The sequence below is a fragment of the Pseudomyrmex gracilis genome, unplaced genomic scaffold (assembly GCF_002006095.1).
Source record: "Pseudomyrmex gracilis isolate BER0280 unplaced genomic scaffold, ASM200609v1 scaffold_508, whole genome shotgun sequence".
NCBI lineage: Eukaryota > Metazoa > Arthropoda > Insecta > Hymenoptera > Formicidae > Pseudomyrmex > Pseudomyrmex gracilis.
Genome location: NW_018021092.1, coordinates 56,784 through 75,875, shown reverse-complemented (window position 1 = coordinate 75,875; position 19,092 = coordinate 56,784). Strand labels below are relative to the sequence as shown.

The 19,092-nt window shown below is 36.9% G+C and overlaps 3 protein-coding genes across 4 annotated transcripts; all 3 read right to left on the bottom strand.

Annotated features, from left to right (window-relative positions):
* Positions 1–1,875: 1,875 nt before the first annotated feature.
* Positions 1,876–11,637, bottom strand: LOC109860913 (probable ATP-dependent RNA helicase DHX35). Its single transcript, XM_020440329.1, has 12 exons — positions 11,429–11,637; positions 10,942–11,156; positions 5,691–5,870; positions 5,327–5,467; positions 5,047–5,209; positions 4,769–4,930; positions 4,518–4,664; positions 4,269–4,410; positions 3,799–4,085; positions 3,364–3,669; positions 3,112–3,271; positions 1,876–3,033 (listed from the first exon to the last, which is right to left on the bottom strand). Exons 1-12 carry the CDS (start codon positions 11,454–11,456, stop codon positions 2,907–2,909), a joined length of 2,058 nt encoding a protein of 685 aa, XP_020295918.1. The 5' UTR covers positions 11,457–11,637; the 3' UTR covers positions 1,876–2,906.
* Positions 7,102–9,745, bottom strand: LOC109860914 (ceramide phosphoethanolamine synthase). The gene has a single exon (XM_020440330.1). It carries the CDS (start codon positions 8,899–8,901, stop codon positions 7,795–7,797), a length of 1,107 nt encoding a protein of 368 aa, XP_020295919.1. The 5' UTR covers positions 8,902–9,745; the 3' UTR covers positions 7,102–7,794.
* A 330-nt stretch (positions 11,638–11,967) lies between the features above and the next one.
* Positions 11,968–16,496, bottom strand: LOC109860916. 2 transcript variants are annotated; one of them, XM_020440332.1, is made up of 3 exons: positions 16,280–16,496; positions 14,171–14,355; positions 11,968–14,092 (listed from the first exon to the last, which is right to left on the bottom strand). In XM_020440332.1, the coding sequence occupies exons 1-3, from the start codon at positions 16,297–16,299 to the stop codon at positions 13,935–13,937; spliced, it is 363 nt and encodes a 120-aa protein (XP_020295921.1). In that variant the 5' UTR covers positions 16,300–16,496; the 3' UTR covers positions 11,968–13,934. The 2 variants fall into 2 exon arrangements, with proteins under 2 accessions (XP_020295921.1, XP_020295922.1); XM_020440333.1 differs by lacking the exon at positions 16,280–16,496 and adding an exon at positions 14,660–14,759.
* Positions 16,497–19,092: the final 2,596 nt, after the last annotated feature.

Sequence of the window (19,092 nt, the reverse complement as noted above, 5' to 3'; positions counted from 1 at the left end):
TTTTAATTTTTTTTTATATATATTTATCTATATCTTTTCTACTTTCATATTTCTATATCACTTTCTCTTAAAGAACCGATATAGAATTTTTTTTCGAGACTTCTATATCACTTTCTCTTAAAGAACCGATATAGAATTATTTTTTGAAACTTGCGTTCTTTTATATATCACTTTTCTATATCACTTTTCTATGTCACTTTCTTTTAAAGAACCGATATAGAATTGTTTTTTGGAGGCTTATGCTCCTTATATTTATTCTAGTTTATCTTTGCAAAAATATATTTAAATATATATTTGAAATATATATATTTAAATATATATTTTTCCTTTTCTTTTATTCTATCTCATCTATTTACATATGGTACGCTTTTATCGGGTGGGTATATACTTTCTTTAAATCAAATAAAATATAAAAACTCGGTCGCGAAAGTAAAATAAATTTAAAATAATACTTTTTAATTTTAAAACAACTGCCCCTCGCGTAAAATATTTGATAGATTTTAAAACTTTTCAAAGTAGGTAGGTAAATAGGTATAGGCTGTGTAGGTAGGGATGCGTATCTACAAGCGCTTGTAGAAAATATATTAGGCCGGGTAGGTAGGAAATATGGTAGACCGAATAAGTAGGAAGAAATCAAAATGTCAAATTAGGATCAAGGTTGTTATGCAACCTTAATCCTAATTAATAAGGCTAACGTTTAAGATATGTCAGATGTCTAAGATAGGTAGGTAGGTAGGTAGGATTATATATACTATGTATGTTGTATAATATTGTATTATATTGTATGTTATATGTAATATATGTAAATTATTGTATTCTATTATAATGTATAAAAAATTGTAAAATGAAACTTGAAAATTGAAAACACACTGATAAAGAATTGTAATAAAGCAGAGTAATAGATATCCTTTTTGGAATTGCAACTTTTCAGACGTATATATTTGTGTACCGGCAAAACACCTTTGTGTAATATAACATGTCTTTTTGTGTAATTTGTATTTATACGTATATATGTAGTTTTTGAGAAAATAAAATAAAATTTATAAAGCAAAAAGCAGCAAATGATGATGTAAAAGGAGATGATACACTCCACGAATTCTGATGCTGCTCGCTAAAATAATATTATTTTCTTCGCTATCACATCTTTTCTTGTATATCACATTTATGTTGTGTGGAAAGTTGCAATGTTTTTTTTTTAATCCTTTTCTGTTCTCCTTTCGTATCTTTTCATCATGAGACCGATCATTTTAAATTTCAAAAGAAATTAAATCCACGCTCTCGAATATACTCACACGCCTGAAGAAGGTGACCATTTGGACGCGTGCACATAGCACAGAATAGAACCGCACGCTGTGGACATAGCGTACCGACATGTCGCTCGTGGACTGGCTGCGTAGTTCCAATGTGTACCACTCGTGGACATGCGCTAGTTTACGGGGCGGAAAAGTGATTACATATTCTCTTATGGACCTGGGGGTCGATTGTGTATCACGAAGTCTAGTAAAAATCATAAAAGTGAGCAAATTTACTAGTTGTTGACCAATAAGATCATAGATATCATAGTAAATTTGCTCACCTTTGTACTTTTCACTACACTGCGTGATACACAATCGACCCTCTGGCCGCTCTCAGACGTCTCTCTGTTGGCAACTACGTAGCCATGTCCACGAACGACTTGTCGGTACGTATGTTATGTTCAAATGTGAACATGGTTCTCCTCTGTGTCCACAACCGGTTCTATTCCGTGATATGTGGAAGGCCAAGGAAAAGTTCCACTTGCCGTTTGCAGACGTTACCTAGTGGCCAAGCAAAAATTATAATTTTTCAACGAAAGGTTAATGACCTTTACCGAAAAGTCAATGACCTTACCATAGACACGGTGAGGTCCCTAACCTTGAGGTATCCGACATTACGTGTGTGTGTGTGTGTGTGTACGGATAATCTTTTTCCTTCTTGATGTCACTTTTCGTGTTGTTCTTCTCAAGAGCGAAAATCAACTACGAAGTATTCTTAAGAAAAGATGTTTTTTTTTTTTGACAGCACTCTCGTGTTATGTTTTGCAAGTACAATTGACAAAGCGCAAAGACGCGTTAAATATTCAGATGCCCGTAAAATATTCAGCGACGATTATAATAATATATTCCTTACATTTGCATTAGGGAAGCGATCGTGTATCTATGCAAAGTAGTGAAAATTACAAAAGTAAGAAAATTTGCTAGTTTGTTGACTAAAATGAAATCATAGATATTTTAGTAAATTCGCTTTTGTAATTTTCACTTACATTGCATGATAAGTACACAATTGATCCCCAGTAATCGCGCACGAAGAACATGACATTGCAATTTTCACAACGTGATTAAACGTGGAAAAATTATTCATAGTGAGTAAATAGTGAGTCGGCCGCTCACAGGCTTCTCTCTGCTTAAAAAAATCAATCAAACTTGCGAGCTAACTTAATCTGTAACAAAAAGAACATGCAAGGAATATGACAATTCCAATGAACTTTGTAATATTAAGTCTGTTCTTTTTCCATACTTTGGTTGCACTAGTTTACAGTCTATCTTTCCTTTTAATATAGATAAAAAAAGATAGACTGTGAACTAGTGCAGCTAAAGTATGGAAAAAGAACAGACCTATTAACAACAGAGGCGCTAAAATTGTTAGGTCGGATCTGCAACAGTCGGTTGTTGCGAGTTGCACTTGCAACACTTGAAACTGATCAATAGCAATTGGTCGAGTACGAATTGTTATAAATTATATAAAATAAATAAAAGTTGAAAAAAGATAAAATACAATTACATAGATGTTACATCCTATTGCGAATTTGAAGGTAAAGACTTAAAAAATAAATATATATGTATTTATAAGAGAGTTGTAATATTTTATATATTATCTATGCAAATGTTTTAAACAACTTCAATGGATGTTCTTTCATAAAAATGTGGCGCTGCTTCCAACAACAATTCTGGTTGTATAACAGTCAGATCCTTCATGTAAGCTTTATTTGTTTGCACAACTTCGCAAAACAGCAACCTAGAATAAATTAAAATGAAATTAAAGGAGCTTAACATAAAAAAAAAAAAAGAGAGAAACGTAACAATTTATTCTTACCATTGCGGTTGCTGCAAAGTATACAAGCAACTATTTGGATGAATATACAAGTCTTTGTCTTTGGTACCTCGTACCGTTCTGTACACGCCTGTGTAATGTAAATACGCTGCTTTAGGGAAGAGACCAGCCACTAAACACTTAAGAATTTGTTGGACATTTCCTGAAAAAATGAAAAAAATTATAAATTTGTATTTCAAAATTCAATATATATATAGAGAGAAATACGATTTATTAGTCAAATCTTGAGTTTACCATTGCAAGTTGTTAACGGAATGTTTAGACGTTTCAGCATTTTGTGCATCTGCACGCGAATCTCGGTAGCTCTCCGCAGAGCTTTGTGATTGAGGAAATATTTCTGACACCAGGCGGGAGTTTTATTCTGATCAAAAGCCGTATAAACGTTAAGCAAGGTGAGAAGATCACCCTCTTCTACCTCGAATTTTCGATGCGCTATTCTCGCTTTTAGAGCCGCCTGCCCTCCACCGGGTTGTATAAAAACATTTTGAACTTGCAGCATAGCAAGTATCGTTGTAATTTCTTCGGAACAACCTATCTCACCTGTCGTCAATCAATCAAACATCAGATTGATCATCGTTGAACTCATTGCTGATTACAATTTCATACTTAAATTTTTTTTAATTGAAAAGTTTTGAATTAAACGAAATATTTTTATCGTATTATTCATACCAGAAGCGATTAAAGATTTTGCTAACACCGGTTCCAAAGGTATCTCAGCCATCGTCAGTCCCAACGGTGTTGTCAACTCCCCATTGCCGTCGATCGCGCCCAACGCGTAGAGCAATTCGAAGCCCGCGATCAAATTCTTGCTGTGCGGCGCGGACGGAAAATTAAATCGCACAACATTATCGATGCCCAGCGCTTTCAATTGCAATATGGCCGGCGCCAAATCTGATCGTTGCATTTCCGGTGGTGTAGCCTTGAATAATTCGGTGTAAGCCTCCTCCGTGTACAATCTGATGTAATATATTACAGGATCATTTTATTTTTTATTTAACAGAACGCAACAACTTTTTTAATTTAAAAAATTGAAATATTGATCTTATTTAAAACGATAAATGTGCCACGTGAATTATTTAAAAAAATTACTCGCGTCAGCAAATTCAATTTATTTATATTGTTTGCCTTCTATCTTCTACCTGTAAGCTTTTCCTGTGCGGACGCGACCTGCGCGACCGGCTCGTTGATCGGCTGAAGCTTTCGATACGGGCACGATAACGAGATTATCTGTCTGTGTTTCAGTGTCGAACCAAGGTATCTTGACGAAACCGCTATCAATAACTGCGCATTGCAAAAATAAATTTCCGTTTGAATCATCGTCGAGATAATCTCCGAGATATCGGCTACGAGAGAAAAATTAAAAGAAAACAAACAAAAACAACCAATACCGTAAACTACATTTGGAATGGTAATAGACGTTTCGGCGATGTTGGTCGCTACGATAACTTTACGAGTGTCTTTGGCGGCTCTCCAAAAGACCTTTAACTGCTCCGAGTTTGGAAGCGATCCGTACATCGGCAACGGAAGTAATTTTTCTGAAAATCGATGGTTTTTCCTCAATAAAACATTTTTATTATAAAATTAAAAATAATGTAAAAATTTCCAAAACACAAAAATATGACGACGAATCGTCACTCACGTTTGCCGTCTTTGATCAGTTTCGCGTGTTCCAATAAAAGAGAAACAGCTTGATCGACTTCGTCGAGTCCCGTGAGGAACGCCAAGATATCGCCCGGTTCTTCCGTTTCGTGTATTTTTAGAACGGTATCTACCACACCGTTAACGTAATTTGCCACAGGTTCTGCAACGCAATTCACGCGGTTTCAATTAAATATACGCGTTTCAATTAAACACACGCGTAAGCTACACGATGACGAAATATCAGTCAGTTCCGTAGAAACAATTTTCTTTCTATACCTTTCAGAAAAAATACTTCTACTGGATATAATCGCCCTTCAACGCTCATGATAACGGCGCTATCTTTGTCCGAGTCTTTTGTTGCATTAACGTTAAAGAAGTCTCGTAGCTCCTCCGCGTCGACCGTCGCCGATGAAACGACAATTCTCAGACTCTTTCGTTTCTGCAACGTCACAAATCTCATGTTTCATTTCATGTCGCGTTTTCCGCACGCGAGTACGTGCGCGCGCGTCTGCCAATAATTAAAAAAAAAAAAAAAAAAATTAATCAATCAATTTACCCTAATTATTTTTTTCAACAGTCCCATTATGATGTCAGTCTGAAGCGTTCTCTCGTGCACCTCGTCCAATATAATAACCGAGTAGCTCGTTAACAACGGATCGCTCATTAATTCTCGTAGAAGAATACCTTCGGTCATGTACTACAAAGACGATTGTTTTCATCAGTATTCTCGAAGTTTATACACACAAAACATTAACATAAAATAAACGTTAAGATTATTATGTTGTAAATTTTGATTTAATTAATGTAAGTGCACGTATGTATATTGGGCGGATACTATTACTTCGTGCTCCTTTGTAATGAAGTGAAATGTAATTAATGCAAGTTGTGTCAGTGCTTTATTTCACGCAGAAGTGCCGCACCTTAATCTTGGTTGTTTCATCAGTGTAATCATCGAAGCGTATGGAGTAGCCGACTGTGGTACCTAGAACACAATTGCGTTCGTCGGCCACACGAGCCGCCAAGGAGGTAGCCGCGACCCTTCTGGGCTCCGTGATGCCGATCTTTTTCCCGTCTGCGCACCATCCTGCCTCAAGTAGATACTGAAGAGCGATAAACAGGACAACATTTATCTATAATTCGACGCTAAAATTTTGTTTCAAAAATCAACTTAGTTTATATTCTTAGAACAACAAACTTTTTTTACAAACTCCGAGAACTCGGATGAAACAAAACTATTTGTGATAACTGTCACAAAAAAAACAATTCTTTTCTTATTAATTAACAGAATTATTATATTTTTATTTTAAAAATATATTTGCACGTATGTGTAAATTGTGGAAAATTTGTTTGTGTAATTCCGAACGGTTGTTTGTTGCAAACGCTGAGAGGATTTATTTTACCAAAGGGACACAAGAAGAAAACCAACACGTGATTAATCCTTTCGCTCCTAACTTCAGTCGTCATCCGCGAAACGGCTCTGTATTACCCGTTAGAATTATTGCCATTCAATTTTAATCCATACCAAGTCTTGTTTGCTTGTGAAATTGGTGATAATTAAATTGAAATATTAGGTGATTTAATGAATTTTAATATAATATAAATATGTGCGTGTGCATCAGCACGTAACTCACGCGCGTCTCGTATAATACACGGCGTTTATATATCATGTGTGCGTTTCGCAGTAGGGACAACCGTAAGACGAAAGGATTAAATAAGATGAATTGATTGTGTAAAAAGAGTTTTACTGTAACGTTTATGTTATAAAAATAATACAAGGCAAGCTGCAGCGTTATAAAATTCGACGAGAAATATCGAACGCAACTATATATACATATATGTATATATGTATCGCAATTGCACGTTACCTGTAGAACATTGTGAGGCTTACGGTCTTTTTGTCGCGTAAGTTTTTGCTAAGTCATACTGGAGAGTTAGGTAACGCACTTGGCACGGTATTAGATAAAAATGCCTAACTACAGTCAATAACTGACCTATTTCGATGTAGATATAATGCAAATTGTCTCGTGTCGCAGATACAAAATGAATAAAAACCTTCGAGAATATTTCTCATTGGTTTACCTCACATATTCCAAATTTTTATGTTACGAACTACAGTTTTATGTGTGTATAATATTTCAAGTAGAGCAAAATCACGCGTATATGTAAAAAATTGCAATATTGTTTACGGAAGTACAGTGTCTTAAAATCATTTCACACTAATGTATTATTATATATTTTACACACATAGAATTAATATAATTTATATAATAAACATGTACCGTATATATATTTAGTTTTCAAAATATTTAGAAACAGTATGCACATATCCTCTAAAAATTATTATTAATTTTATATATTACTATATATACGATAAAACGTCAATAAATTATAATATATAACAACACAAGTTACATGACACGTAAAAATGACTTTTTACTTGTTTATTAATATATCGAACACTTTCAAGAATAAAATTACGTAGTTAATTCGTAATAATCGTCGTTTTAAGCAGTTTTTTTTTTTTTTTTTAATTTGTAATTTCATATTGCATCTTCCTACGAAATATGTTCTTTCTTGAAATATTGTTTGACTTTCAAGATCAAAACGCGAAATGATTGTTATAATTTTAGTCATGGTAATTGCGTAAAATATTTACTTTTTTTACTTACTAGAAAATCAGTTTAAAAAATGTGAAAAATATAGATATGTGTTTTGACTATTGCAAAAGAATCATTAGTTATACTCTACTAAAACAAAAAAAAGACATTCACAACATAGTTTCACAGGCTTTATGATTGAAAAGTTTATTTCTTTCAACCTTTCTTCACAATCTGTCCACACAAAAAAAAAATTATAGAGAATATACATTTATATGAACATAACCCATAAATATTGTGAAAAAAAACCCCAAAAAACAAATATAAAGATATTTAATACGATTTGGAAATAAACTCTTCAATTGAACTGTCGTCATTAAAAATACGTAAGAACGCGAGACGTATATATATAACAAAAACTAGACTGTCATGGACCAGGAAGCGTATATAAGGAAAAGAATCGCAAATTTTCTTTCACCGACGATATTTCCATGTACGCGTTAGTATAATGAAGTTCGGTGATAAGGCTAAGCAACAACAGGACGGCGGGTAATTGCCACCATGCGAGTCTGACATACTCCCAGACGCGATCCACGAATATCGCCAGCAGCAGATAATCCATCATCGCATGAAAATTGAAAAGCTTCCAGGCAAGAGTAATGGACCAGAAGGACGGGCTTCTGAAGACGGCGGTCTGCTTATTGTAAAGGTCTTCCTGACTGATCAGAAAGACATCTCTCCTGTCGGTCTCCAGGAGATCTTGATACAAAGTTATGTATCGATTCCAGCCAATGCTTGACAGAGAAAAGTGAAGACCCACCATCAGCACATTATATAAAGGTGATTTCCAGGAGGGGACAGTGCAATGTGGCGATGGCGATGAAGACGACGAGGACAACGAAGGCGATGACAATGAAATCCAAGTGGTAGGCAGTCGTTCGTAACCAGCGCGACGATTGGGATTGCGCTTCAGGAAGAAGAATATTCCGATCAAAAGAGCGATGCAGCCAAGGCCGTCGCACACACCGTCCACGATGTAACCGATGGAACCGACGTCTGATCTCTCACCTTTGATGTTCAGTCTGGTTCTGGCTACGTGACCGTCCAGATCGTCTAACCAGGCTCTGACTTGAAATAAAAGGACGCCCACTCGTCTATGAGAAAGAGAACTTCGCGTGACGTATCGAGCACCGATCACAGCCACGACAACATGAGAAGCGCTGATTGCATTCGGCGTCACCCACGTCCAGAAACGACTGATGCCCAGCAGATCATCCACAAGGGCTGCCAGCGGACTCAAGACATAGTGATTAGGATGATCCAACATCATGGCCTTTACCGTCACTGTGCATAGTGGATTTAGGTCGCACGAGATCGGCGAGTGATACGGCGAGGTCAACGTGTTGTTTACGCGCGGTCGCACATCGTAATTCTGCACTCGGAAATAAAGCAGTACGTCCATGCCGATAAAGTATAGCGTAAATAGCAATAAAAACGCCAAACATGTTTTGGCGAAGGTCGGTAAGCACAACATCTTCGGAGAGATCGGAAACAATCACAATCGTTATATCACTTAATATTTCACTTTTTATTTATAATTACTTTCCTTTTATCTATTTATTTTAATTGCAATCGGTTATCGTACGTATTGTTAGTCTTTTTTTTTTTAATTTTATGTTATTAAGGCCGATACATTGCTGATCGCTAATTTCTATCTTTTAGCGATATTGATATATTCTCTAATTCATAGTGCGCAAGTATTTGCGCATATCATGATGACATCATGCGTTGCATGTTTATTATTTTAGCATGAAAATTAATCACTATAAAAATCTTATTTATCCTCTTCTTTTTTTTGCTAGAGATGCACTTTGAGTCCAAGCGATACTTTTAATTGTTTAACCTCCGCGCACTAAAATGTTAATAGTTCGTAGAAACCTATGCTTTTTATAGTCATGACACCGCGCTTACTTCACTGATAACTGACACCGTTTTGAAATGAAAACTACAACGTTGGAGAGTTAAATTAATTGTCCAGAAAGAGACAATTCTTTTCATTCGCAGAGCACATATAAAATCTCCCACTTCCCGCTTAGGTCTATATCGTGTCAGTGTCGTACAGTGTTCTGAAAAACCACATCACGCAACGTACTGCGTTTTCTTAAAAACCGACCGTTATCGCTTCCCCATTGATCAGATTACACGATGTCGCGTCAGTTGATATTCAAGTCAATTTATCTTGTTGGTAAAGAGACGAGGTATTCACACAGGACGCGTGTTTGTCTCCCGTCACTTTTGACATTTCTTTTTTTCCTTGAGATGTCGTGTGTAATCGCCAATCCATGCAGGTTGAACCATACTAACGGATGTCGCCGTTGCATCTACCGATCACGGGCTTCACTCTGTTCCGTAATAGGTCAATATTAGAGATCGATCGGCTGGGATTATATCCCTAATCCGATCCGAGAGCTCTAGCGCGCGCTCTCGTCGACGTGTTAACGCCCCCCCCGTCGAAGTATATGCTCGCTCAGGGAGAAGAGTTCCGCGTATACGTGTTCGCGTAGATAAAACAAAAAGCGATAACGACGACAAAAGAAGCGCCTTTCCTCCCGCGTTCTGTCTCTTAGATAATTTTTTTTTGTTTTTTTCAACTGCCTGTGTGAAAAGCACTTCTACGGCCGTTCTACTACTCGTTCGCATTCGTAGCATACACAAATATTACCGAAATCTCTCACACATACGCAAAGTGTCTATTTATAAGTTACGTTGGCGCGTTGAATTTCGTGAGTCACAAATATAAAAGATCTTTTTATTTATGCACAAAAATACAAAACGCTACATGTACGAACGAGACGGTGTTTAACGTTAAATGCAAAGTGAAACGCAAGATAGAAATCTTTACTTTTTTGAATAAATTGACGAAAAAAAAAAAATGTTATTTATAAAAGTCCAGACGTTAGCACAAAAATTTGTTGTGTTTCTTAAAGTATATATTATGTGTGCATTTTATACATATGGATTCTTCTGACATTGAATGGTTTCCAAAAATATTTGCGATAGAATTTTTTACATAGATTTAAATATTTTAGCATATATGTTACATTGATTGTGATTAGCATACATGTGTAAAAGATAAAATGTTCATGACATTTAAAGCGTACGGAGATACATATACATTAACTAGATGTCACTTTCTTAATCTTCCAAATTTTGAAAGAATAAATGAAAAAACTTTCAATTTTATTATTTAGTATTTGAGCACACATGCTACTCTTGTATATTTTTATAACTTCTTAACATTTATATTATATATATATATATTTCTATGGAGTTGTAAAATATGAAACTTAAATATATGTATACATATATATATATACTTGTTAAATTTCATACTTAATGTTATTGTTATTTAATTGTTATTTAATTTAAAATTAATTGTTATTTAAAACTTAAATAACAACTGTAATTATTGATGTTTATAAGAATTAAAATATTTTGTAAATATATATATACTATATAGATCAATAGGTCAAGATAATAGCAAATATGAATTATACACATATTGAAATCTCACCTGAGGTACTTGTGTGCTTTTGCCACAGCCTGTTTCACCTACCAGAACTAAAGTCTGATATTTTTCCAACAAGTAGATAATGTGATTTTTGTTTTTAAATATGGGCAAATGTTGACGTTGCATATCAAGTGCAAGAGAATGGTGTGCATTGTAAACAAATTGTGTTGATGAGTGGGCGTCAATATCAGGCTTATCTTCCTGCCACATGCTATCTCCTAATTAATAAAGTTATTTAGTTAACGTCTCACAAATTGTACAATTGTTAATTAATGAGATTTATATGTGGGATTTTGTGAAATCACATAGAGATTAAATTTAATCACAAAAATTCAAGGAAAGTCATTTTTTATTCGAAAAGACGGTGTACATCATTTATCACGTATGATATCGTTTTTTTATATTTTTACTATTCTGCAATATATAAAACCAAATGTAATTCAACGTAAAGAAAATGCAATAAACATGTGATCGATTAACATAACCTTACCTGGTCTGGAGAAAACTGGACGAAACATTTTTGGAAGAGCGTTAAAACAGCATTAACACGAGAAAGTTGATATATTATGTAATTAGAAAAATACAAAATGAACGAATGTTCAATACTATATATAAATAGACTTTCATGCTAAAATATTGCGCAGAGAAATGCAACGTATGATGTGACGTTATACAAACAAGTACGTATGTATACAGTTTCCTCTGGTACAACAGATGGCTCTCTTTTGCTATAGTCATTTAAAATTGCATCGCTCGCATGCAAAACATTTTTTTAAGAAAAAATGTAATTTTATATGAAATTTTAAAAATTATTACGTTTTAGTGTTCTAAAAATTACGGGTTTGTATTTTAAATTAATTATTTTATTGCTCGAAAGATAAGGCACAATTGTTTGAAAACTACTAACAATAAAACATTCATCCACATAAAATTGCGTGTTAAACTTGCACATTTTTTAAACTGTCACTCACATACGCACACGTATACACAAAAGGCACAAGCAGGGAGAAGAATATTGTACAAAACAAATATAGAGAACCATTTTTATTTGTATTAGCCGTTGAACACATTTTACCATTTCAAAAACACATATACATGTTACTTTACCCTTATTGTGATCGATGATATTACAAAGTAAACTAATAAACTAATAAAGTCGGAAATTATATAAACTACTGTCAAATATAACAGAGATAATTCTGCGATAAATAAAATGTAGATGCGCTTCGGAAGATAAAAAAAAAAAAAAAAAAAAGAAAAAAAACTAAACAAAAGTGTATGCAATTATGTAGTGACATGCAATTAGCAGTTAATTTGGATTAATGTCACATAAATTTCGAGATCGTGACCATCTTTTCTTGCCTTGTGTCAATTGCAGCTTTTCTGATTGAACCGATCGTTAATTCATTATTTTCTCATTAGAATGTTTAAACGAAATTTGTTTTCACTCATCAATGTGTTTCTATACACACATATAGGTACAGTGTGAAAACCGAGGTGAAGACAAGTTACACACATATATTGCGTCTCGTATACAATTATATATAATAAAAGGAATATATATATATATATATTTACTTTAATATTTAAAAATTACGTGAAACTTTTTGACAATTATATTATATTGTAATAAATTTGTCTCGTGTTCAACACGCTTTCCGAAAAATACTTTTACGCTTCTCGAAAAAAAAAATTTAACACACAAAAGACACTTATCGTGTTAGCTTTTTGACGTTTAATAATTTACCTAAACTCTAGATAAACATTTTCAGTTTTTTTTTCCAGTTTGGAAAAGTTACAGTTTGATATAAATAAAAATGTCACGAGACACACGCATGTTCAATATCATCTGTGAAAATGGCGCTCTCAACAGTAGTTCGGCGAACAGTTCTAACGTTATACAAAAGTCACAATCTATTTTTTTTTTTTTCGGGAATGTATTTTGATTCGCAGAAAAATATCCATATTCTATCTCCGATGTATATAGTCCAAGATGTGTATGTGTCTATGGCCTGTATTTATAGTTTCTATTGAGAAACTCCATATATAGAGAAACGAGCACTGAGATGTGATATATATGATTCAACAAACAAATCTTGAGACAGATACTATAAATACGGGCCCGTATATATGTATATGTATAGTACATAAGCTATATAAGCTACAAATGTGTGTGTCTGTGCGTCGGAAATGATGAAGACTAGCACAGTAAGTAGAAATTATGTTGCACAAATGTACCCATTATCCAGACATCGCACCATTGTTCGTCTCTCTCTTTCTCTTAGTGAGAAATATATTATTTCTAAATCATTATCTCTTCTGTATACGTTCTTATCTTAGAGCTCTAACGCTAAGTGAATATATAATATGTATGCACGGTGGATGCCAGTACAGATATGTTTACACTTTATACTAATAAAAATGGTAAATATGCGATTTTACAGAAAAACGTCGGACGCGTATCGTTATAATGCCAATCGAGTATTGAAACATTTGTAAAAGACACACACAATCATCCTGAACACAGAAAGTTTTTTTTTTTTTTTTAACACTTTATCGACAAATGTACGAGTTTGTGTTCAAAAAATAAATAGCAGGTGCTTACGCAGTTGACTAGTTTTTTGTTTAATTTGCGTAATAATTCGCACATTATAAAATAAAATAAATTTGTACAACTATTGGCTCACATTTATCTTTTCACTTTTTTTTTTTGGATCAATCTATCCATTCATATTGATGTGAATTTAAAACACAACTTACATATTTTTAATGCTGCCATAATTTCAAATGCTTGCAATTAAATAATCAATATGACACTGTCGATAAAGTGTTAATACACGATAAACACATTAAATATTCTATTTGTTTCGTTTCTTTTATGCTCGCCATTCCTTTCCTGAAAATGCACAGAAGATCGATCTGCCCTGGCTTCACACTCAGTAGTTAAAATTGCATCTATAGATTAGGTCTGTTTGTCAATAATGAATAAGAGAATATTAGGCCGCAGCCTTCTCCGCGTCGCCGTTATTCTCGGCCTCGGCGCAGTTTTCATCGAGTCTCGATTTCTTCTCAGGACTCGCACCATCTGCATCTTCTGTTGCATCGGCCGCAGCTGTTGATTTCCTCTTTACGTGACAGCTGTCAGCTGGAGCATCTAAGATCATAAATAAAATAGTTTATTTCTATATGTAATCTCTCCAGGTATCGCAGGAAAACAAATTTCAACACATACCTGTTGTGTCTCCATTCTCTGTAGATTCTTCCTTCTCGTCAACCTCTTTTTCCTCGCTTGAACCATTTTCTTTGGTTTCTTTTGTGTCACCATTCTCAGATGTTTTTGAATCCTCGTCAATCTCCTCTTGTACTATTTTCTCTTCTTCCACTACTTTCTTCTGCGGAGTGGTGACTTTTGTTTCCCTGAAAGAGAGCACCGTATGACAATAAATGTATACAAACTTAAGTCTGTATGCAGATCAAGAATAAGTGTGTAAATTAAGTTTCTAGTATAATCTCTCTTTATAAATCAATTATTTTATCAAGTATACTTTGAAGTTCATAAATCAATTATTGTTATGAGAAATATATTATTTTTATTTATAAATGAAAATTGTTTTTGTCATGTATTAAAGTATATACGCGTTGTAAATACACCAATATACTTGATTACTACGGCTCTGTTTCGAAAGAAACCGCAAATAATAAAAATAAGCGTGTGATATACATTTCCCGTTCAAACTCGCGAGTTGTTGCTGATGCGCTCCCGCTTCGGTATTTGCTGGCGTTTCACATTGTCGGACGGCAACAAAGACAACGCGACGAAACGGAGTGAAATAGAGATAGGACGCCGCTAACCGTGGCGGCACCTAGCGAGGTTAATATTATCCTCTCTTCCCTTCGCGTCGCCGGCCGCCGCGCGCGACCACCCGCCATCGTTGTGCCTACCATCACATACACAACTGCTTACTACCACACATTCATTGCGATCTACGTTGATAGCTCCGGCGTGGTGAATTGTGGGCGCCCGTGGCCGTAACGTGATGCGCGCGCGTGTGTGCGTATGTGTGTATAATACGCTACAATGTACGCGCGATACACACCGTATCCTTACGGATTCTTTTTCAACGTCGGTCTCTTTACGCGTGTGTAGAAAACTCAAAGAATGCCGTTATTTCTAACTGCCGTTCTTGAAAGCAGATATTGAGACCAATGTATAACTGAGAAAACCGGCTCAGAAAACAAAAATCTAGATAATTGTTTATTTATTCTTGTTTGTTTTTTGTTTACATCTCAACATATAAGTCTCTTCAGATTCATCGGGATTTATAGCAGTTCACGAGAAGAGAAGAAATTTATACGCGGGAAATGTTAGACGACAAAATTGTTGTTGCCCAACATCGTCGTTACGTTATCACCGGCGACGTCTAATCGATACGTCGTCGACCGCTTTCACGTAGATGTGCGCGTGGCGAAGGAAAGACCGGCAGCCACGACGACGATTTCTCTCCCGTCGAGGGAGAAAGTCACGTGAGAAAAGAACATTCTCGTCTCGCAACAATAATCGAGGAAGAGAGTAATCGTCCTCGTGTATCCATTCGTCCTTTTCGTGGGGGGATGGTTCCCGCGGAAACTGTGTGCGTGTGTGTGTGTGTGTGTGTGTGTGTATACAAGCCAGCACGCGCGCGTGTATACGTACATATACATAGACAACGTAAACAAACGAGCGAAGTGGTCGAGCGCGAGGGACAAAAGGAACACGAAGGCCGCCCGCGCCGATCGACCACGATGTGTGTTCGTCGTCTTCGATCGTGCGCGAGCGGCGAGGAAACAGGGGAGCAGAAAGAGGAAAAGAGAATCCGGCGCGGGACGGACGATGCCGCCATAAAGCTGCCGCAAGTAGAGCACGCGTTGGGTCGCGTCGCGCGCGCGGCAGCAAGGGCAGGTAATTTCCAGCGATCGTTAGGCGGTACCGCGAATCAGCCTGAGAACATCGTCGCGACGAGATAGAAAGAGAGAGAGAGAGAGAAAAGAGGGGCATCGGCTCTCGACGATTCGTCCCACCGCGCACACCGCCCCTTCCTCCTCTCACCGTTACCTTTCTCATGTATAATACCGCGAATATCTCTCCGCGATAATTCGAAAGCGATCGCGCGACGAGAAAAACGAGAATAAAGATTCGTGGAAAAAAACCAACACGATCGGCGGAAACCGCGACTCGCGGATGCGAACGCGCCGCCGGAACGAGACGCTTAACGCGGGGCGCGCGTGGTCCGCGCGATTTTTCTGTCGACGAATCGATATCTTGGATTATTTATTTTCACACTGGCATGTGTATAATACTCACTTGGTTTCCGTGTCCGCCATAGCGAATCGATTTGATCTTGAGAAAATGCACCCACAAAATGATAAGCGAACTCCTCAAAAAGCACACTTCGCCGACGCAACGATTACGCGTCTTCTACGCACCGGTAAGCACACGTAGGAGATTCCAGTAACACCGCTGCCGCGTACCGACGCGCAAATGGCAGAGAGAAACGCGCACTGATTCGCTCGAGACTCGAGCGGCCCGGCCCGGCCGGCGGACCGGCGGCCTTCAAACGCTTTTCTTTCCCGCTCGTTTACAGATGGCGGGACCGTCGCGCGTCCTGCGCGCGCGCGCCGCGCGCATCAAAAATCTCACGAGCCTCGGTTGCGAATTTAAATAATAAAAATAGGTATGTAATAAAAAATATATATTTATGAGAGAACATGAGAGAACAATGTTGCGTAAGATCTTACATTGGAGTGACAATAAGGAATAAGATTAAAAACCTGTTAAAATAAGTGGAAGTAAAAGAATATCAAGTAAGACGATCCCCAAGACGTCTTTTACAAAGTTTTCCGGACTTTTGCGCTGTCTAAAAATTACAACTGTAGTATGAAAACAAGCAACATTATGCGAACGTTGCTGAAACAATGTCTACAATGTGTTTTGAAATATATCAGCATCATTGCCGGACCACATGTTTAAGAATGGACATAGCAAACCAAATTCTGCTAATTTATGTGAAAAATTAAGTCAGTTATATTGATAGAAGTTAATTTTGTTGATTTGTTTTTAGAAACGCAATTTGAAAGTTGAAACATCAGTTTCAACTTTCAAATTGCAATCGTCAGTAAGTAAACTTGTTAGTAAGTTCATTGTTTTGTGCTTCGAAATATTATGCACATGAGGCAAAAAGAGATCCGGAACCACAGGTGGAAACACGTCTGATTACTACCCACGCCATCGAAAGCAGGCAAGTTGAGGGAAATTACATGCACGTTGCAAACGCGGTCATTCAATTATTCGCGGCGTAAAGTCTGCCTTACGAAAGTAGCGACACCATCTCGATATGTCTCAACGATTCCCTCTCTCCTATCACCTCTCCCTTCCACCTCAACATCCAATTAGAATGCACCTTGAAAAATTCATGTACATCCGACATCAGCGGTATATTTCACCTTCAAGTGTGTTGTATTTTATTTTGTATGTCGAGAAATAATGTCTTAACGATTGACACGTGATATCGATTGAATCGACTCGCTCGCTCGTAGCGAGAATCGAACATTCAACAATCTCCGTGCGCGACGCGCTTGGGAAAGTTCTAGAAGTTTCGCGGTATGGCAGCGCTTCCGGTTTGCGGGAAAGGTGCGCGACGAGCGGCGCATCGTTGCACGACGCCTTTGCGTCCATGTTACAGGTTGCTCTCGAATTCGATAAATGGTAAGATTTCCCTCGCGTGGCAGCACGAAATTATAATATATCATCGCCGGAGAAATCGAGAGCTTCTTGAGCGTAAATATAGTATAGATATATTTGATTTCTTTTATATATATATATATAGACATATTTAAAGTTATATTTGTGAACTTTCAGAAAAAACTCTTGTTTCTTCTTCAAAAAAATGTGCATACGGTATTATCAAACAAAAGGTCAAAACTATAATTGCGTTATCAGGTTATCGGTTATTTATGTTTCGCACAGACAAACCGCGCATTGATTGTCAATGAGTTTTTCTTGGCTTCGTGATGATTGAATAAAATACAGACGTTCTTTATATTTATTTCTTATATAAAAAAAAAAAAAAAAAAAAAATGCGTTGAGAAATGTATTAGAAAAGGTTTGCATTTGTGTTGAAAGAAAAGAGGAATATTTTTCCTCGACAAAGATTTTTTGAAGGATCACAAAAACATACGCTCGCGTTAAGTAATTTAGCAATCATCACTCGGAGCACGCACACAGGCCACGCTTGCAACAGCCGTTCCGTAAATACATTTTTTGTTCTGGCACACGTGCCGGCAGTCCACGTAAGCACGAAGATAACCAGAGCGAACAGCAGCTGTCGTGTGCAGGTGAGGTGGCCAGATGCCTCCTTCCGAGTATCTTTCGACGAAAAACCTTTCAGACGTGCGGTACCCCCTTGTCAAAATTCGCTCGGACTTTTCGGAGCTGAACTTTCACGAGGGAAAGCAACGTTCAATGAACACGCATGCGCTTGTGTGAGAGCAAAATATTTGTTCTCTCACTTTTTTGCTTTCTCCCTCTTATTTTCTTTCTCTCTTCTTTTCTCTCTCTCTCTCTCTCTCTTTCTCTCTCTCCCTTCTCTCTCTTTGCTCGTCTCCCACACTTCCGAGACCGAAATTCGTAACGGTGGCTTAATATAAATTTCTCTCTTTTCGGGGCACTTACGTAATTGCCCGCGCGGCGAAATAATCGAAATGAATTAACGACGTCGATTAAAATGATGATAATTTGCCTGTCGATATACACACAACTTCGCAGTAGTCGGCTCATTCAAGTCGGATACAAACGATAAGAGCTCGGGTGTTTACTGGGTCAGTGGATGTGTTCGCCACGGGCGTGGATCTATTCCGACACGGCAGTAATCTATATTTCACCGGTGTGGCTTTTGCAGTGTGTTGCGGGACTGCTAAAGATAGCGACGCGCATCTAAATTTTCATTTCGCTCTGAACTGAATTCCCGCCTCAGCAAGCGGTGTCGCTCTTATTAAAGTGCACTTCACTATGCAGTTTCGGGTCTAGGTTCCCGAGACGCGGTAACTCCGCGTTTATGCTACATAAAGAGAGAGATAGAGAGAGAGAGAGAGAGAGAGAGAGAGAGAGAGAGAGAGAGA